The 22115-nt window shown below is 33.1% G+C and overlaps 1 protein-coding gene across 3 annotated transcripts; it reads right to left on the bottom strand.

Annotated features, from left to right (window-relative positions):
• Positions 1-783: 783 nt before the first annotated feature.
• On the bottom strand, positions 784-19642 carry LOC129953691 (KH domain-containing, RNA-binding, signal transduction-associated protein 3). Of its 3 annotated transcripts, none has more exons than XM_056067025.1 (7): positions 19427-19642; positions 18409-19034; positions 8922-9046; positions 8093-8862; positions 7833-8011; positions 7317-7752; positions 784-864 (listed from the first exon to the last, which is right to left on the bottom strand). In XM_056067025.1, exons 2-6 carry the CDS (start codon positions 18668-18670, stop codon positions 7664-7666), a joined length of 1425 nt encoding a protein of 474 aa, XP_055923000.1. In that variant the 5' UTR covers positions 18671-19034; positions 19427-19642; the 3' UTR covers positions 784-864; positions 7317-7663. The 3 variants fall into 3 exon arrangements, with proteins under 3 accessions (XP_055923000.1, XP_055923001.1, XP_055923002.1); XM_056067026.1 differs by having other exon boundaries at positions 18409-18734; XM_056067027.1 differs by having other exon boundaries at positions 8093-8236; positions 8342-8862; positions 18409-19638.
• Between the last annotated feature and the right edge of the window lie 2473 nt (positions 19643-22115).

Here is a 22115-nt window from a genome sequence, read left to right as displayed (position 1 = left end):
AACCGTTTTGTTTTTTTTTTTAAGAACAACAGATTAGTGTATTTAAGAGTTTTATAATAATAAAGGTTAGTATCATTGATAATTTTTTTTTATTTTATTTTTATCGAAATTTTATAATTATATAATATTAAATAGTAATTGTTATTTTGTTTTAAATTGTTGATTATATTATAATATTTTTTTTTATTTTTTTGTATTTAATAATTATTTTGTTTTATTCTTTTTTATTTTTTTTTTTATTTATGTAGAATATATAGAATATTGTTAATATACTAATTTTTAGTTTAAGATTATTAATGTGTGTATATATATTTCTTTCTTTTGTTTTGTTTCATAATTTTTATTTTTGTTTATTTTTTTTTTCTTTTTCAATGTGTTTTATGTTGGCAAAAATATGTTTTTGTTTTTTATGTTTTTTGTTTTTAATTTGCTTGTATTAATTTCATTTTTTAAGAGTTTCTCTTTGTTTTTGCATGTGCCCTTCTTATTTGTTGTATTTTTTTTTTAAATGTTTAGTCTATTTTATGTTTTATTTTTAAATATAAATTTCCCTTTTTTTTTTGTTTCAGTATTTCATTTTTGTTTATTTGTTTTTAACGTTTCTTATTTTTGTTTGTTTGTTTTTGTTTTGTTCTTATGTAAAATGTGTTTTTTTCCATAAATTAAATTTAGAAATAAATAATAATGATATAATATATTTATATATATATAATATGTGTTTAAAATTTTTATCTCATTTTCAATAATTAATAATATAATAATAATAATAAAATTTGTCAAGTGTTTTTATTTTATTTTTTTGTTTATAGAAACTGCACAGGCAGAAATGGTAATTTACCGACGTGAAGCGAAGCATTTGCCGGTCTGTAAATATAGTTGTTAGGGTAAAGTAAATTTATGTAGTTAATGTTGTTGTTTTGTTTTATTAATTTTTGTTGCTAATATATAATTTTGAATTTTTTTCTGTTGAAAATGAAATGAAGTGCATTTAAAAGGTGGTGTTATGGCGAGTTGTAAGAATATGATGTTGATCTTTGCTTTTTTTGTACGTGATATTTTTTTGGGATGTTTAAGAAGTGAAATGTTCAAGATATCTATTTCTATTTTTTAAACTGGATTTGAGCACACTTTTTGAAACAAACTAATGTATAGAAGATTTTGTTTTGTTTCTATTTTATTTGTTAATACATTTGACCTTGACCCGCCTTATACAGGTTTATTTGAGATTTAGAGCAATATTAGAAATCCAAAAAGTTCAACTGTAATAATTAAGTCCTTTAAAACGATTGCCTGTTGAACGATGACGAAGTTTTGTATCATCATTGTGGAAGAGTTGTTAGGGCGAGTAATTTGCTCATTGGTTGTTGATTGCTTGAGCTGAAATATATCTTTCTATTAAGTATCTTATTGGGAAGAAAACAATTTTTTTTTTTAAATTAGAGTGTCCTCAAACTGTTGTAATATTGATCTAAAGCAAGTATAAAACAGAAAGAAGATTCCTGTGAGGAATTTTTCAATCCAAATCATATCTTGTTTGCAACGTTAAAACGACTTAACAAACAGGTTTGAAAAAACATTGTTACTGACAGTGAGTAGCAATATAGATATCTTTCTAGGAACCGAGTTAGATAATGTTTATTGGGTGAAAACCTAGTTTACATAGGACTGTATCGCTAAGGTAAGAAAGATTAGTTGTTTTGGATAAGAACATACAAATATTTTACAAGACAATTCTGAAGAACAAAAACTGAACTACTTTTTGATTTAATGATTTTTCAAAGGCAAGAAACAAGAAAAAAAAAACAATTTGTGTGATTGATTAACTCAATAAAGCTCTGCAAACTATTCAAAAGAGAAAGGGAGAGAGCTTCTTATCAAGACCTAAAACTATAAAGATAGATTTAATTTGGCCTCTTTAAATACCATTATATGCAAATCTCAATCAGCAATACCAGTGGCACAATCTTGCGACCGTCACAATTGAATAACTTACTGTAATATTATTTTGAACTACATTTTTGAAAAGCTTTGTCCGTGATTTCTTTTATTGGTATATAAGTTATGTAATAGTGTGAGCCATCTGAAAATATTTCAACACTGAATATATGCTCCTATTCGATTTCGACCGATAGACACAATTAAGAAGCGATTTTTTTTAAATAGATTAAATAAACACCGAACGATCACACTGAAAATGTTGAACATTTAAACGACCGTTCAATTGTGAAAAACGGTAGAGGTTCTTTTCGGCCTCTCTGGCGAAGTAAATATACAGAAACGTTGAATTCGGGGGATATGGAACACACGTTATTCATCATTATAGGACACTTTATGAGACTACAAATAAAGAAAAAAGGTTTGAACAAAATTGATATTCAACGCTATACCGCCGCCATTAGGTCAAGTTCTTGCTGAGCACGGGTAAGTTCATTCATGTAAAAATGCAGTAAGATTTGCGTTCTTAAATGTACAGTGCCGCATTTAATTATTGGCACACCAAGCTAGCTTTGAAGCAACATTTTGAGCCTTGGAAACACGCTATTATGTACATTTTTTTTGTCTAGTGTATGCATATATTTACCATCAAGTATAGTTAGTTTGATTAAAAAAAGTTTTCAAGGTTTAAAGAAAAAATTATTGAGGTTAGAAAACACCTAATTTCTCCAGCACAAAAATTTCAACTTTTGTTCCTGTGGATACCAGTAGTTATTTTGAAAAATGAAATGAAATTTATAACAATGAGGCCAAAAAAAGACGAAACCACCGAATCGGAAAGAAAAATAATTAATTACATGCAAGACAGGTGATATGCGGAGATTGGTCAAATTATGAACAAGAGCCGATACACAATTCGTAGCTTTGTGCAAAGGGGAATCAATCTTCAAAAGTGTCTTCAGGTTTTGTGTCCGAGTAATGTTGTCAGAGATGGAAGGGACCTACAATTTATATGCCGAATCCGAACGGCTAATTTGAGAAAGCACTTTTTCATGACAAGAATTACTCTTGGAGGATTTGTCAATTCCTCGCAATAGGCAGTCTCCTTGAAAAAAGTTAGGTGGCACAGGCAGGGATTGAACCCAGGACCCCTTGCATGACAGTCCAACCAACAACCCTCAAATTACATGAACTTAAATAGCTGTTGAAGTCAACTTAGAATTTAGGAAATCAGTTCACCTTATGACGATAAGAAGAGTAATCCATGAAGCTGAATACACGTATGGCTAGGCGTAAGCCAATGATTTCGCCAGTTAACCAGAAAAGATGTTTGGAATATTCCTTTGAGTACGGAAGCAAGCCAAACGCTTTTTGGGGGGATGTAACCTTTTCTGACGAGAGTAAGTTTAACGTTTTCCGTTGTGATTATCATATATGTGGTTATCATATAACATTGCATATGTGCTTCCGCACCCACCTCAATCCCCGAATCACAATCCAATTGAACGTTTATGGATGGACTTGGATAGACGCGTAAAAAGCGTGTGATATCTAATAAAGCTCAACTCAAACAAGCATTGATATAGGAAAGGCGAAACACTGGAAAGAAACGACCAAAAATTTGGTGCATTCCATGCCAAGGCGTTTGGATGATGTTATAAAGCAAAAGGTACTAAGTACTAATACTAACTTATATTTATGTAAATTACTCAGTTTAAAGATTTATTATATGGTGCCAATATTTTTGTGCTGGAAGAATTAGATGTTTTGTTATTCATTATTTTTTTTCTTTAAATCTGGACAACTTATTTTAAATTAAATTAACTGAGTTTAATAGTGTATATATGCATAAACCAAACCATTAAAAATTTTAAGATTAGTGTGTTTCCAAGGCTTAAAATGTTACTTCAAAGTTAAAAAAGCAAGCTGTGCCAATAATTAAGTGCGGCACTGTAAATACACTGCCTCTGTCGGTAACACTGTTCAAAAAAACAGTATGCCAGCTGAAATGCGATCTAACCTGTTGTCATTAAACTTCTGTTGCCGCTCTGCAGAAAAATTTCAGAACAAGTTGAATAGGTAAAATAATTGATTAATTATTATAATAATAATTTGTTCCATCCAAAACATTTAAAATAAGTCCAAATAAAATATTTTTATTGGACATTTTGAAAGAGCAACGTAACTCAAAGAAAAAACTTAATTATTTCTGTCATTCTTTTTTATATGCGCCTACTTTGATGACATTTATGAACTGGTTTTTGATAGTGTATATCTGCCGCATTCTTGCAGTAGTTTTTCTGTTCATAAATACATTTTTGTCGGCATGGCTTGTGCAACTAGTTGCAATTTAAAACTCACCCTATGTTTCAAAAAAGAGTTGTATCCAAAAAATTGGCTTTTTAATGGGAATTATTTGAAAAATTAACATTGACGAGCAGAAATAAATGTTGCAAAAAGTATCCTTAATTTAATTATCATAAAGCAATCCGCGAAAAAAAGTCGAGATGGCGAACCCAGTATTATTCATAATATTTTATTTGAACAATCGTATATAAAAACGCTTCAAAAAAGCTGCGTAAAGTTGCAATGCCTTAAACACCTATATGTTTTTCAAACTAAATGTGTTTAGAGACGATTAAAAGTTGTAGATCTACGCATAGTTGAAAAGAGAGTCTTGATAAATTCTGACCCGTTGAGAGATGTTTAGACGAATTCTAATCAATGCGAATTGAATAATGGGTTCAAAAATGGAAAGCATAGTTTTTCTTTAAATCATTGATTATGTAAAAATATTACTTTTATTATATTGAAATGAACCCTTTAATTATTACTCGCATAGTCCTTACCAAAATTGTATCGTGATTAAAACATAATTTATTCAGCCAATTAATTTAAACAAGACCAAAACCATTTTATCAAAAGGTGGGCTTTATATGTGAAACTAGTCAAAGATCATTGTTAATGGTTGGTCATTTAATTAGCACAAGGAAACTTTCACTCAGAATTAATTGACCGCTAAGTGCTTATGGGTGAATTAAAAAAAAAATTGATAGACATGGGACAGAGGATAAAAGGCAGATAATAAATGGGATGAAAGCTCAAGGAAAGACGGTTTCGGAAATTTCGGAGCTATTAAATTGTTTGTTTACAACCCAATTTACTACCTTGAGACATTTAAAACTTCACAAAACGCTTGGAGAGCCCCACGTGCAACCACATTAAGAGAAGATCATTTATTACAAGAGCTAAGAACGCAGATCCATTCTAGACTTTAAACCAAATAAAATCTGATGTTGAGTTACATAACGGTATTTCTGTGTCTTCTCGGACAATCAGGCAGCGGTTGAATTAAATTCAATTAAGGGGCTGCATATCACAGAAAAAAACCATTCTTCTCAAAAAAAAATATAAAGTGCAGAATTCAGTTTGCTAACGAACACCTAAGAAAGCCTCTTAATTTTTGGAAATACGTGCTCTGGAGTGATGAATCGAAGTTCTGCAGATTCGGATCAGATGAAAAAAAAATATGTTTGGCATCCACCTAACCAACAATACAACCCAAAGTACACTCTCAAAACAATTTAACACGGAGGAGGAAATGTTATGGCTTGGGGAGTGTTGGTCCAATTGTCAAAATAAGCTCAAAAATGTATCAAAATATTTATAAAAACATATTGACAGATCATATGATTCCCTACGCTGAAGACAATTTGCCTATGACATGGTGTTTTATGCACGATACTGATCCGAAGCATACTTCTCGGTTAGTAAAATCATGTTTAGAGGATAATTATGTTAGTGTTTTGAAGTGGCCGGCTCCGTCTCCTGATCTTAACCCGATTGAGAATCTGTGTAATGACATTGAACGCCAATTGGAAGGTCAAAATCCCACAAATTTTGAGAAATTGTGGGAAAATATTAAAAATGCTTGGTATTCAACACCAATAGCACGGTGCAGAAAATTGGCGGAAAGTCTGCCAAGAAGATGTCGAGCCGTGATTGACAGCAATCATGTGTATCATGTCTATGAAATATGTTTATCTTTCTAATAATATCTAACAATAATGTGTGCTATTTATATGACCACCACTGTATATCAAACAGTTTCTATACATTTTATCCGAAGCTAAAAGGTATAATAAAATAAGAGAAACTGAACATATTTTCGTCTTCAATAACTTCTTACTTTTTAACAAAATTTTGAAAATTTCACTGAGAATTTTTCTCTACTTGAAACTTTGTTACTCGATTTCATTGATATTGGACGTAAAATAAAATAGTTGGATTTTGGGTACAAAATTCTTGATTGTAGACAAATTTTAGCGAAATCGAAGTTGCATTTGAAGTACATCTTCCAGGCCTAAAATTTCAACTTAACTTTTTGTATTCAAAAGCTCTTTTGTAAAAGTATGTAGTAGAAGCTAATAACTTATCCAGTTTTGTGGTACTTTTTGAGGCGGATACCGTTATGAAAAAAATTACAGCTAACAAAAAAGTTAAATTTAGGTTGGTTTTATGATTATAAGAATCTTTTGAAAGAGAACGAGACAGTAAAAATAAACCCAAAGCGGTTCTGCCTGAGAATAAGTGTTCAACTTCAAAAGAACCTCTACGCAAGGTTTTGAAATCCATTTTTGAAGGCAGGCATTGGCATAGATTATACATTTGGACCTTTCAAAATTGTCTTTTCGTAACCATCTCTCTAAATTCCAATAAAAATTGACAAAAACATAAACATTTCTATTCTTAGCCTAATTTTGTTAAAATTAAATTATAATTGAAGTAAACTTTTTGGTGATATGTTTTCCAAAGTTTTTAATAGTAAATATCCGATTACCAATTTTGAGCTTAAACTCAATTGATTTGGTAAATAGTTTCATGTTGAACAAAATAAAACGAAGACTTGTAGTAGCTTGTAACCAACGTACAGATATAACCGTGATTAAGTGTTGTAACAGGCTTTTTTAATTTTTTCTGTGGAAACAAAGGATATTGTCGTGTACATAAGAATGAAGTATCTTGATCTTTTGACTGAGTAAACTTACGTCAATCAGCCTTAAGAAAGTACCAACTGATTTTACTTGCTAAGCATTAGACAATCGAAAGCGCAAAAAAAAAGACGGGTCAAACTCTTTGTATGTTTATAACATTTTTGTTAAATAAGTGTGTACTATCGGTTTTGAGAGCAGTGTTAATAGGTGGTTTTAGAAATCATGGGATCAACAACTACTGAATCAAAAATACCGAATCAGCTTCATTGCAATTTCTCAAAAAAAAAATGAATTAATTTTCTTTTTTGTTTCTTAAATTCTGGAAATTGTAAAAATATTTTAAAAATAAAATGAGAGGAAGAGAAATGGTATCAATTTGATTAGTACCTTACAAATAGTAAATTTGTTGCAGCAGCTGGACCCTGAATTCTGTTATTGTTTTGTTGTTGTTGTTGTTGAATTTTTGAATTTGAATTGCCCGTTATCGTTTCATTATTGTTACTGTTATTTATTGTTGTTGTTACTGTTGTCGTACTTAAGTTAGATGGTGGGGGTTGTTGTTGTTGTTGGTGTTGTAATTGTGGCTGTTGTTGGTGTTGCTGTGTTTGGGACAGCATCGTCGGCGCTGCTGATGATACGGTTATAGCTGATGAACTAACGCCACCAGCGGTGGCTACCTTCACTCCTCCTACTCCTCCTACCGTATTACTAACATGACCAGCTGCGAATATGTTTCACCTGTTAACGTGACTACGATTGTGATTTGGATTTAGACCCCCCGTTGGATTTGTATTGCCCGAGTGTTGAGATGATGCACCTGGTCCTAAACACGATCACAAAAAAAACATTCGATTTTAAGTCTAGATTTTAAGATTTATGAATTCATTTTGAAATGTAAGTAACCTCCATAATTGGGTGAATGCTGATAGTAGTCTCGTCGATTGTAATCCTGTTCATATTCCTGTGTGTCGTATGGTGTTCGAGATGTTTGTCCATGGGGCGGTCCATGCGTTTGTGCATGGCCGTAGCTGTAGCTGTCATATGTTTGTGGTTCATAGGCTGTTTGTTCGTCATATCCGCGACTGTAAAACCATATAAGATGATTCAAATCAAATTGTTTGTAGTTATAGAAACAAAATTAATGTTTTAAAAAAAGGGCTTACCTATAAGACTCGTCCATAGCACTGCGAGCCTTTTCCAATATAGACATCACTTTCTGCTTTGGGGGTATTGAGTTCTTTGCAAAGGACGGTTGCTGCTGTTGTTGCTGCTGCTGTTGTTGTTGTTGTTGCTGCGGAGGTTGTTGCCTGGAAGAAGCGGGAAGAGAAGACGAGAAATTGAAATTGTTTGCTGGCACCGCCGCCGCCCCATACATGGGGAGCAGATGATTATTCTGCGGTTGTGCACTCCACCTATATCCATGATGTGAAACATTTGGTTTGGATGTCATGTGAGAGCCACCACCGCTGCTGCTTCCAGTAGCTCCTACTCCACCGACACCAATGCCTCCTCCACCTCCACCACCACCGCCGCCTCCTACACCACCACCACCACCACCGCCACTCACAGCCGATGTCTTTTTGTTGAATGATTTCGGATCGTGATCCGAAATTCCAGTATTGTCCATTAGTTCACGCAATTGTTCTTGTCGTATAACATCGTTACTATCCGGTATAAGATATTTTCGCAATTCGGCCATTGCGTATGCTATTCGAGCATATGCTTCAGCTGGTGGTGCTATTGTAGAAATTTCCACATGTAGATCGCTATTCAAATGGGCATACTTGGGATCCATCGAGGCACGTAACTCTTCTTCTTTAGCACGATCTCGCATTGAATTTCGGCCGAGTACAGTCATTTTGCAGAGAGTTTCTTCTTGAAGTCGACGTAGAGAATTACCCTTGGGACCAAGAAGCTTGCCCACGAAGTTGAACTAAATATATATAAAAATTAACTAATCAATTTGGTTTTTGAATTTTTGCTGAAACTTACTTTTGGATGCTCGCGTATAGGCACAAGTACTTTTTGTGATACTCTCAAAGGTTTCTCACGATAGATATCGGCATATTTTTGATCACGCGATGGTATACGGCCTGTGGACTGCACCTTTTCAATTTCTAAAATAGAACAACAAAGATATGAGCATGAGAGAAAAATATTGCAATAATAATACATCAATAGTAACTTAAAGAACAAACAAATGTGTCTCTAAAATCTTTTGGAATATCAAGTTTAGGCAAACATTTCTGGCTTACTTTAAAGGAATGTAATCTGAAGTTGAACATACAAAATGCAGCCTAGAAAATGTCAGCTAACATTCAAGTAAAACTACTCAGTTGTTCGGGTGGAAAGATATTTACTTATGTGTGTTGGAAAAATTAGGTTTTCCTTCGGCTTTTTTGAAAGATATTTATTTATTTTTAAAATAATAGGAGAACTGATTAATTTTTATTAATTTGTCTTAATAAAGAATCAACAATATAGCCATTTAATTTAAATGCCAAGTAATGTTTTTGAAACTGCTTTTAGCAAGTTAAACATTTTGATTTGATTTAGAAAACAGTTAAAAAATAACGATTTTTAAAACCCAGAGCTTAATTTACTCTTACGATTGTTGTTTTTATGCTGCTGTGAAAACCACCTAAAGTTAAGACTAAGATAGACTATATTTTGAATACGACTTTTTCCTCATTATTCTATCAATGAACAGGTCGAGACGACATAGCGAACTTAAAGGTAAGGCTGCAATCTAACAATAAATTGCCAACTTTAATGAGAATATGACTTGTTACGATTTTCAATTTACTAAAAATTAAACTTTGGATTAGTTGATTTTTATTATTACTTTTTATATTATTTTGTTTAAATTTTTATCTAAAAAAACTTTATTAATTTGGAGCTTTTTTAAGTTCGCAAATAATAATATTCTGGTATTCTTCCGGCAGGCAACTGAAGGTTAAGGTAAGTGAAGTACATTTCAAAATTTAAAATTAATTACACCCGAAATACTAATTTCTTTGGTGTAAATTTACGTTTCAGGAATGCAGTTGACTGCAAATGAAGTCCCAAAACGCGAACCTACCTAATATATTACAAAAATTAAGGACTCGCTAAGAGAAATAATCTGAGTTTTAACATTTCCTTTAAGAACTTTAGCACTTAAAGATTCATTCAGATACTGCTGTGTGTCCATTGCAGACGTAAGGCTTTATTTGTTTAAAGATTACCAAATATCTGATAATACCCGTGTTTTTGTTTGCATTCTATAAGTGTTATAGTAGAAAATTCACAAGAAAACCAATCGGCGGTAGCCAGATTTTTGTAATTAAAAACTGGTACAACTGAAAGAAGACCTATCAGAATACAAAAAAAACAACATAAATAGAAGAAAGTTTTGTGAAAATCAAAAGTTAAAATTAATTCTAGCAAAAAAAAAACTAACTAAAAGTAATAAAATGGATAATTTTCAAGAAGAAATGCAAGAAAACATCTGGAAATTGAAATTCTATAAAAAAGTTCATTCATTACCAAACAATGGTCGTATTTACAAAGCTAGTGACTACGTAGTTAAGGAATTCTGATTAGCTAAATCTAACTAGAAAAGTAGTTGAAATTTCCCCTCCGAGGTAATGTAAAAATTTCGGCTACAAAGTTAGTGCACACTGGTTTTGACGTTTCACAATCAGCTGTTTGGTAAGGACACTAGAATTCCAAACGAAATGAATTTTCGGAATTTAAATACAAATATAAATCAATCTATTATATCTTCTATTTGGTTTTATTGAATTTAAAAAGAATACAAAACTATTTAAAGTTCTGAAAACAAAAATGTGTCTTATTTTATATATTTGTTTTTGTCATTAATATGACAGTTCAGGATTGACTAACTTTGAGTGCAGTTTTGCATTCACAAAGCTATTTGAATTTTGACTACGTAGTCAGTCACTAGCTTTGTGAATGCGCCCAATGACATAAAATAAAAACTTCAAGAAGGGGGCTTGTTCGTAGACTACTACATTAACATGTGGTGTTAGAGCGAGCTTGAGGAGTCCATTCAAAATTTGTGAAGAAAAACCTGTGCGGAGGAGTTTTACAGATAATGCATCATGATCTGTTAATTTGCATGTTTGTGGACAAAAAATATAGCTTTTTTTTAATTTATAATTTAAAAAAAAATTGCACATGGTGGGGTAGAATATTCTTATATTTTGTTTTCAGTTCTTCATTGCTTTACATGAATCAAACTATCTCAATTGCACTTCATAAGAAACATCGAAACAGCATTTGCATTTTAGAAAATGCTGTCATACTTAATCATTTTTAAAATATTCTTGTGCGGTGAAAACACTGAGAATGACCTTTGGTGGAAATATAGTAAAACTAAATTATCTTTTCTATTGTTTTCGCTTGCAAAATAAGCCCAGTTAGTCCATTTCATTACCAAAAGCAAATAATATCAACAGCAACAAATTAATTTTTGTCCCCAATGAAAAATACATGAAATACTACTCAAGGAACACAGCTATCAAAATACAAATGCAATTTCAATCGTTCCAACATTTGAGAACGAAATCAGATGATGAAAAAGAAATACAACGTCCATGTTCCGAAATTCGATCGAAAGTGAATTGAAATCACTTTTCAATTTCGCGTGAAATGAAATTACATGTTATTCAATTCGATCGATTTCGAAAACTTCGAAATTGCTTCGAACTGTCAGAACTGAAGAATCATACATTTTTTTTTTGTTTCTTAAATAAAATGTTTGCTGTTTTGAAGATGGATGCAATATTATTATCAATTTAAATTGATAAATAAGAAAGAAAAAAATATATTGGATTTTTTGACACATTTTAAGTGTGTGAAAATTATGTAGAATTGTTCTGATAAATTAAGTTATTTTAGATTACTTTCTGCAACCCTCCGATTCGTAGCAGAGGGGAGCTTTCAAAGATCAATTCACAAAATTAAAAAATGTGATTTGAATGCGTTCGAAAAATGGAACAAACCGAAATACAGAACATCCATTTGCATGTTCGAAAATCCGAATTGTGGAATACCCAAATTCACTTTCGCAAAGTGTATTCACAATAAGTGAAATGCAGAACATTTGCAACAGGAACTTTTTGTTTGGCCGTGGATCCTTAAATCTATAGTAGAATCGGATTATGTGATTTTTGATGAATGACAGCCAAAATTTACGAATATTATATTCAAATTGATAGCTAAAAAGCTGTCATAGCATTATCATTTTTAAACAAATAATGCAAACGACTGCTACATTTTAGTTTTTTTTTGTTCTTTAAAAATAAACATTGTTGTGATCGATAAAGCTTATGAAATTCGAAAAAAAGAGCACGAAAAGTGGAAATGTTACTACAGGACAGCTAATTTCATGGATTTATTTACCACTTTAAATTTTAACAAAGCAAAATTGAAATTTGAAAATTATAATTGGGAACTGTTCAATCGAATTGAATTGAATAATTTTTACGCAGACAGTGAATTTGACTATCAAAAATGTTACATTGACTTTTCAAGTGCTGTTTCTTTTGCAACAATTTTAGCCCGTGTTCCTAATTAAAATTTGAAAATAAAAATATGCAATAAACTAGACCGTTTTTTTAGTCACATGCGGGAAACCTTTGGAAGTATACAAAACAAAACTGATCCCTTTGTATTCATACCTGACATTTAAAGATTCGTATGTCGGTAACGTCGGTAATACTGCGAGTTATTCTTCTTCTTTCTTCTTTTTGTAAGCAAAATGTAAGTGAAAACTAATTTATTGCTAAATCTAGAATATTTGTTTTATAAATAAAAGAATATTAACATTATTAGGAGAAGGAGGACACTTTTTAACATTTCTTCAAAGCTCTCTGTTTGAGGATTCTCTTATTCCCCTCCTAACAATTGGAATAAATAGTCCAATACTGCCCATTTCCAAAAATTACACAAATTATTTTTATTATTTATTTGAATGTCAAATTGGTTTGGGATAACGTAGTTCACCCGATGGATCGAATGGGTGAAACGAATATACGATCCACGTGAATAGCAGAATAGGGCTCTAAATGACATTGAATTTGTAAACATTTTTTAATTATCAAATGCTGTGTAGTAGGAGGAGTAGTCATTTTTAAAGAGATATTTTTATCATGTTTTACATTGGTATTCAATTAATCTCACATTGACAGCAACTTAAGACCTATTTTCTAACTTTAATATCTTTCTGTTTAGAAAATTATAACCATATAGGTAGAAACAAAAACTATAGCAAAATTAATACAGTGTTGGCCAAAACACTACCAACTAAAAATACCTCCATGTCTGTCATTCAAAAATTAATATATAAGCAAATTTCTAATTTCTACGAAATCCATTGCTCATATTAAAGGTGTTGCAGTTGAATCTATTTATTAGGTATTATTCAGTTCACCGGCAAGTTAATCAGTGTTCTTTGCTATCTTTTGGAAAATTGCCGAGAACAAATACTCTAACGAGATAAAAGACAAAATTGTAAGATAAAATAATAGAGAAATGATTTAAATTAAAATGTCGGGAAAATATTCCATTTCTAAATCAGTGATTTAAATAAATAAATTAGGTGGCGCAACAGTCCGTTGAGAACTAGGGCCTAGTGACTTAAAACTCTCAATTATTTCTGTGTGCGAGTACTGTTGTCGGGAATGAGGAGACCTACAGTTTAAAAGCAGAATCCGAAGGAACAATTTGAGAAAGCAATTTTTATGAGAAGCATTACTCTTGGAAGATTTGTCAATTCTTCGCACAAGGCAGTACCCGTGAAAAAAAATGTGGACTTATTAAGCTGGGCAACCTATTCCCCAGATTTGAATATAATTGAAAAAACTCTCTATGTTAAATATCTCTCTAACTATACACACAAGATCTATTAAATGTTAAGCACTTTAAAAGTATACCATTTTATCTTTTATAAACATAACATTTTAAATTATTTAGACACACCCGTTACTAAAAGATCGCAATAATGGTAAACGATTCCATACGCGACAGCCGTTTTTCTAAATACCTTTATGAGATAATTGTCAATGTTTTTTTACTCAAGCTCAGTTTCTTATTTTTTTTATTAGTTATAAAAAGTGTTTTGGTAGTTTAAAAAAAATGGAAAGCAACTAAACGTCAATTGATTTAAAGAAATGGATTGTGAAACTGTGGCAAGACAAAAAAAATTTATATGTGAATTGGAGAAATTGTAAATAAATCGTAAATAAACTACAGTTCAGTACATAATAGATAAGTACAAAATAAACGGATTTTTAAGCACACCTAGTGAAAGTGGACGCCCAGTAAGATCGCGACTCAACAAACTAAAAGGCATACTATCAGAATCATCAAAAATAATCCTAAAATTTCAGCTTTTGAAATTTCGAATAGCCTAAAAGAAAATGAAATGGTTGAGGTAAAATCCACAGACTGTTAGAAACGTCCTACATTCGGAAGAATTTAGAGGTTTTAAACCTCGAAACAAATCGCTTTTGCCCTCAAAAATATTAGAAAATGTCTGGATTATGCAGAAGAATATGTACAAAAGCCCACAGAGTTTTGGAATTCGGTTATCTTTACAGATGAATCGAAATTTAACATATTTGGATCGGATGGCGGACGTTTTGTATGGAGAAAGGAAGGTACAGCTTTAAATCCAAAACAAATTGAATTGTACAGTAAAACATGGCGGTGGAAGTTTAATGGTGTGGGGTGATAGTGGAGCAAACGGTGTTGCTAATTCGGTGTTTGGTCAGGGAAACATGAATAAAATGGATCACCTCAACATTTTGAAAAATAATTTGCAATCGACAGCCGAAAAGTTTGAAATCGGAGATAGTTTCTGTTTTCTTCGCTACAATGAACCCAGGCATTCTTCGTTTGTTGTAAGAGAATATCTGCTGTACAATGTAAAAAGGGTACTTCCCCACCCTCTCCAAAGTCCAGACCTTAATCCTATAGAGCAGCGGTTCCCAATCTTTTTAGTCGCAGAGCACTTTTTGCGTGATAAATTTCACACGCGGAGCACTTTGACGCGCATATGCCATTTTCCGTAGTTATATACAGCAAATTAAATATCTTTTTTTTTAATTTCGTTTATTTTATTGAATTCAGGAAACAGTTTTTACAACGAAAAACACCAGAACAATGTTAACTTAACTTAATAAGTAATTACATAATTATATGGAGATTATTTTAAGTGGGAATAATGTGCCTGCAAATTTTTGCATAAAGCTGAAATATCTGGTTAAATTTGGACAACTGCCACCGTATATCAGGCTCTGCATCGAGACGGGATCTATATTTTGTTTTGGTTCCAACATATGCAGAGAACCCTGATTCGCACATGTATGTTGTTGCAAACAGCAGAAGAATTATTTTAGCTTTCCTGGCAGTAAACTGAACTCGTCTTTTAACTTATACCAGAATTCTGATAGACTTATTTGTTGCAAAAAGTTCTTTTATGGAAGAATCTGATGTCAGGTCAATCAAGGACTCAAATTGTATTGATGTGAGGCAAGGTGGGTTTTCCATACGTTTTCCTTAATGTTCAGGTGGAATTCGTCTGGAAAATAGCTATCCATCTACTAGGTGGATATGAAACTCATTTAAAATATCATCGGGAATGTCCAAAGCTATTTCTTCTTTAAATTCTTTGAGCATTGGGCAGCTCCAGGTTTCGATTTTTTATAGATTCAGCCCAAAACTGGATTTTATTTTTAAATGTTTCTGTTTTGTCACTAGCATCGAAAACAATTATTGCCTTTCTCTGAAGTGATACACTCAAATCATTTTTTTTTAAATATATCTGACAGACACGCCAATTTCAATAACCAACGCTCATTATACAACATGTCGCCCAAAACAAAGTTGTCGTCATTGAGGAATGTTCTAACTTCAGCTCTCATTTCGAAAAGCTGCGTCAGTGTTTTTTCCGCAAGAAAGCCACCTTACTTCCGTGTGAAGAAGTAAGGATGTATGTAGACTACCCATGTCATTACACAATACTTTAAAAAGCCTTATATTGACCGTGATTTAATAAAGTTATTTATTTTCACGCTTTCGTCCAACTTCTGCAGAAGAGCAGATCTTCTTGAAAGGATTGTAGATATTGGTAGCGCACAAATACTATTAAAATAGCCGACCCTGCAACATGCATACGTTTATTCATCCATTTACATCAAATTTTGTCTTTTGCTAAGACTCCGGAACGGTGCCACTTTTCATCCAACAAACATTCAACAATGTCTTTATTAAGTTTTCAGCAATGGTATGGGCTTTACCAGTTTCGTCTATTCGGGACATACTAAGTAGGACGCCATCAACGCATTTTCGTTCACTGTCTTTGAGTGATAAGTAATAATGGTTTGAGATTTAGTAAGTTCAGCATACTTTCTTTTAATTGAATATTTGGAATGAAACAACAACAACTTGTGTGTGCTACCACCAAGTTCATAGGCTGGAGTTATAGCTATTTCACGGGGACCAACCCGATCATCAGACTCCTTTAGTGGTGCTTAATCGCTTTATGTTTAATTTAATTTTTGAAGAACTTTTGCCCGAGCTGGGCTTGAATAATACTTTCTTTTAATCGGGATGAATCCTTGCAAAGTGACGTTTAAGTTTTGATGGAAACATAGCACTGTTCGGCAACACTTTGCCGCAAATTACGCCGTGAGGTTTGTTGTCACTTGTCTCAACAAATCCAAAATTTAAATATGATTCGTGGTAATTTCTTTTAACTGATATTTTTTTCTATAGCATTGATCGCCGTGGAAATAGTACTACGCAAATCCTCAAGCTCAAAACCTTCAGAAACCTCAAACGCCGCTGTCTCTATCGCGTTATTTTCCTTCGCACTAAAATAAGAATATGGAAAACCGAAATTGGACAAACAAAATAAAATCATTGAAATAATTTTGTGCGGTTAGTTGCTTAAAAAGCAGAAGTTATTAACCGGGTATTATTTTTTAATTCTTCGGCAGCATCGGGTGCTTTTGCGGAGCATTCATTTGATTTTTTCAAAGATCCAGACTTAAGCCAGCGATCCATTCGAAAATTGTATGATGCAAAAGTGTTCCTTATAGAAAATTATACTTCTTTTGGCCTTTTCTTCGACTGATTGTTATAGCCTGCAGGAGTGCAGCACTACTTTGGCTGCCATGCCGTTGAAAAAACAACGGTTACTAGTCCGTCTTGGAATTTTTATATATTTTTTTAAATATTTCTGCAAAACACTTTCGATATTCTTGGCGGAGCAAACTTTGGGAAACCCGGCTATAGAGCATGTGAGAAAAAGGACGGTTCTTATCTGGGATAAAATAAGTCAAATATTTACAAATTTTTTTCGTTTGTAAAAATGGACTAATTTTAGTTTTCTTTTTTTTTTAATTGGTCAAAAATTGTTTCATTATGTGTTTAAAAGTTGATAAAATACCCCTTAATTTGCAATAAATTTCTTTTCGCTGTTGTATATAGTTTTCGACATTTCAGGCTATAAAAACTAAGAGGACTGTACATTTTTTTGGTTCACTGTACCTAAATGTTGAAACTTTAAAAACTATTAAATTTGTTTATTTACTATACCTTACCTATTTGAATTACTATCAACATAGGTACATACATACAATATAAAGTTTAAATTAGATAAAAGAATAGGTATGTACATATTTACATATATACGTTATCTATACATGAAAAATTATCATATGATTTTTAAAGAATAAGTTTATCTTTCTCTGTTTTGAATATTTTTGTTGTATATGTTTCATAATTATACAAATTTTCTCGATTAACTGCCGGCCCGGTACGGTACCCACTTTAATTTGTATTCGCATCGACTTTTGTTTGTTTTCTTTTTTTCCCAATTTATTATGAATTTTTTCACCACACTCTTTTTGCTTTATTTTTCATTTCGAATCTATTCGTCTCTCTTACTCATTTATTCAGACATAGAAAAAGGAAAAGGCATAGAATATTGAAAAAATACCATCACACAAATCTATGGACGAAAACGAAACAAGAAAAATGAATGAAAATTGAAGAAAAAAAGGAACTAGTGAAAAGAAAATTCGTACGGAAAAAAAAGAAAAGATAAAGAAATCTGTTTCTGTTAACAATTTTCTATTCCAATTAGAGGAAAGTTTATAACAAATGGACGAATAAACTTAAACCAGTTAACAAACAATACAAAAACAAACAAATTCATAACATAATCAATTTTAGATAGACAGAAAACCGAAGAGAAAGAGGAATGAAAAAGAAAATTTAAAAGCCGCAATCAGAAAAATGCCGACGAATGCATTGATTTTCCCTTCTCTCTAACACCTCAGTCCTTAGACTCCCCCCAACACAGTCTAATGGAAAAATGTTGCGTTTCCGGAATTAGGTACCGATTTTCATTTTTTTTTCAGAATTCAGATACAAAAAATAACCTTTGGAGACTTAGACTTACCGCTTTCAAGTAGTTTCTCAGCAATTGGATACTTCTTGTCCATGCGGTTCTTTTCAGTCAGGCAATCACGAATGTATTCGTTAGCTTTGTCATTCAGCTGGGGCCCATCGCCCGAATGATGGTCATGATTCGAGTTGTCCCCATTGTGTGATGGATGAGGTCCTCCGCCACCAGCGTTACCGCCGCCCCCTTTTCTCTTGTAATCACTCTCGTCGTCGTTGTAGGAGGAATAGTCGCCATTACCATCGTATGTTTCCGTCATTTTTTCGTTACACCGTGTCGTCGTCGCCGTCGTCGACGTCTTCCAAGACGCTCCGCCGCAGTTGCTAGCAAAACCGAAAATTTTTCTTTCAATAAAGAAACCAACGCAACGAAAAAGAACCTAGTGATAGACGACTAATATTCAATTCAAAAGAAAAGAAACCAAACTGCAAACTGGCAAATCACGAATTCAAAATGTAGGAAACTTTTTCCTTGCTGCTATTTTTCTAACGATTTTTTATAAATTGAGTTTTCTTTTAATTTCCTTTTACTTTTCCTGGCCTGGCACTTGGCAGTAGGCAGTCAAGAAATTTCCACACAAATTCCCTTCGGCTTCGGCGAGTTGCAAAATGAACTTTTTCGAACTTTGTTGGATGAATTGATTTTCATTTATAAAATAAAATATAAAAGGAAATAAAAGAGACACAACGACGAGACGAAGACGAGTGGGACGTTCAAGCAGTCGTTCAGTCACACACGTCGTCGAGTCGACTGACCGCTTTTCTTTTATTTCTTTAGAATTGAAAAACAAAAAAAAACTAAACTAAACTCAATAGAAAATTTTATGTATCTTTCTTTTTTATCCACAAAACTCAAAATTTAACCGAACGCCGGTCGACTCGCTCGCTCGCACGGAAATCTACGATGATAAAAACACTTGCCGTCTCATCGACTCGAAGGAAAATAATAAAAAAGTGGAAATGGACAGATAAAGGGGGGAAAATTTAGGAGCAGGGCGACAGAAGCTGTAGCTGACCTTTTACAAAATGTTTTTCTTTTGCAGGCTTCCAAAGTTTTATTATATTTTTTAAACACTGTTTTAAACTATAAGTTTATTTATTTTCATTTCGTATTGTTGAATAAAATAAAAATTACTAAACTATGAAACAACTAAAAGACCAACGAGCAGACACACTGGCCACTTGCATTATCTACGAACGAAAAATTAAAATAAAACTGAACATGTACATGAAACATGAACAGAAAACCGTGAGAAGAAAATATGGGAATGAGAAATTTGAAAAAAAAAACTGAACAAGACCAATTGATTGCGATTTGCGATGCAAGAGAAAACAAAAGCGAACCAACAAATGCCAAAGACCGAAATTATAACAAGAACGAAAGAAACAAATGGCTTTGTTTTCTCTCTCAGTTGCACGTAAAATCGCAAACTCACCGAAGAATATGGTATGGTGAAAATTTACTAGTTTTATATCATTTTCGGTTTATTCATTCATTATCGTTATTATTTATCTATTCTCTCTCTTACTCTGTGTGGGGAGTTTGATTTACAATTTCCCAGGTGATTTGATTTGTTTTGGATTTTTTGTTCTTACTTTTTTTAAAGAAGAAGAAAGACGAAGGCAAAGCAAAACGAAATATGGACTAAGAATGGACGCATTCAAAGATTAATTTGTTTTATTGGTTAAAAACTATTACCCTATTAGAGATTACATTAGAAACGAGTGAAAAGATACTCGTTACTATATAACGTTGCATTGATCCATTTAAAAAAAGAACCATTTTTCAATTAATTTTAGGCAATACAATTTATTCCTAGATAAATTTTAAACGCACTTAGTTTAAAATGCCTTTTTTTAATGTCACATTAATCTTAAAAAATAATTTTTTGGTGTTTTGACTGAAAGTTTTTAATGCAGCCTCTATGGAACGTTTTAATTTTAATGGTTAGTTTGTTAACAGTGGATTAAGTTTTTCTTTTCTTCTTAATTAAAGCCATTTGATGATATTCGAGGTGGAAAATCATGATTTTATTATTATGGTAGATAGGTAGAAATGGCGATCTCAAGGCAACCTAGCCTGAGATCCAATTAGCGATGTAGTGCGCCGTTTTGATACCAAAAACTCGTTTGACCTGTGATAGAAAGGGAAAGATTTATAGAGAAGCTTTATAGCGATTATGTTAGAGCCATTTTGTCGCATTGAGAAAAAAGATTAGTCCTCTAATCTTTGTCTCAGATAGCTCATCAAGTTAGTGAAAGAATGCCTTACCAAAGTATTTCATTCTAGTGTTTGCCAAAGCAGGACATTTGCAGAGGAAATGGATTATCGTTAAATTTCTCTTTGGTCACTACAACTACGGCAAAAGGTGTTGTAAGAGATACCCAACTTCTCTGCATGAACTCCTTTAGGCCAATGTCCGGTACAAACCACAACAATCCTGGCTATGTTTTGCCTTGGCCTGCATAGGAGATCGTTTGTACGGGTTTTATTATAGGTGGGCCATATTTTCCTAGATATAAGCAGTTGGGTAAATTGCTCCACCTTCGGTTTGATTCAGTTTGGTAGATAGAAAAGATTTTACCCTTCATAGCGACAAGAGGACTGTTAACCATTTCCACAAGTGAGCTATGAAGGGCCGATCCTTGCCTGGCTAGCTCGTCAGCCCGTTCATTTCCCACGATATAACTATGGCCCGGAACCCAGATCAGGGTTACACCAAGGTTAATATTCAGGTTCGCAAGCTCATCGCGACATTGCTGGACCAATTTAGATGAGGATGTGGCCGAGTTAATGACTTTGACAGCTGCCTGACTGTCTGTAAAGATAGCCACATTTCAGTTTTGGTTTGGGTTTTGTTTAAGTATCTTACATGCCTCCCTTATTGCCAGCAGTTCAGCCTGAAAAACGCTGGCAAAGTCAGGAAGCCTAAAGGATTAAGCTACATTTAGGGACTCAGAAAAGATTCCAGAACCAACTCCGCACTCCATCTTTGAGTCGTCAGTAAAGATGGTTGTGTCGACACGATGTCGACCTCCCAATCATCTCTGGATGGAAAAATAACCTTAAAACCCTTACTAAGGCTCAAAGTAGGAGTGTAGTAGTCAGTGTCTACCGAGATAATATGTGAGGGAATCAATTTCGTTGTGTTGCTGTGACCATAAGCTGTTTGATTCCTTCAGCCTAATAGCGCTGCAGGAAACTATGTATTTAATAAAAAGGTCGATTGGTAGAAGATCCAAAATAACGTTTAAGGCGTCCGTTGGGCAAGTACGCATGGCCCCTGTGGTGCCCACGCAAGCAGTTCTCTGAACCTTCTTTAGCTTATCAATATTATAGGCTTTGCTAAAAGCAGGCCACCACACAATCGACCCATATCTTAAGATTGGACGTACTACGGCTGTGTGCGTCCATAAAATCATCTTCGACTGAAGTCCCCACTTTTTGCCGAAAGTTTTGCTGCAGGCGTAGAAGGCAACACAGGCCTTCTTAACCCGTACTTCAATATTTAGTTTCCAGTTATTGGTTTAGAGTCAAGTATAACTCCCAAATATTTTGCACTGGAAGACAATGATAGGATTTGACCGTTGAGTCGAGGTAGCGTGTAGTTTTACTTTGGTTAACTTCTAGTCCACAACTAGTGGGCCACCTGCTAACTTTCTTCAAAGCTGACTCCGTGATTTTACTGATCACAGAGGTATACT

This window comes from Eupeodes corollae, chromosome 1 (genome assembly GCF_945859685.1).
Source record: "Eupeodes corollae chromosome 1, idEupCoro1.1, whole genome shotgun sequence".
Classification (NCBI taxonomy): Eukaryota; Metazoa; Arthropoda; class Insecta; order Diptera; family Syrphidae; genus Eupeodes; species Eupeodes corollae.
This window is presented reverse-complemented; position numbering and strand designations above follow the sequence as displayed.

Coding starts and splice junctions, on each gene's coding strand:
- LOC129953691 (XM_056067025.1), bottom strand. CDS start 18,670: ATGACGGAAACATACGATGGTAATGGCGACTATTCCTCCTACAACGAC. Junction 9,047..18,408: donor TGAGAAACTACTTGAAAGCG/GTAAGTCTAAGT, acceptor GTTCTATTTTAG/AAATTGAAAAGGTGCAGTCC. Junction 8,012..8,092: donor GCTATGGACGAGTCTTATAG/GTAAGCCCTTTT, acceptor ATGGTTTTACAG/TCGCGGATATGACGAACAAA.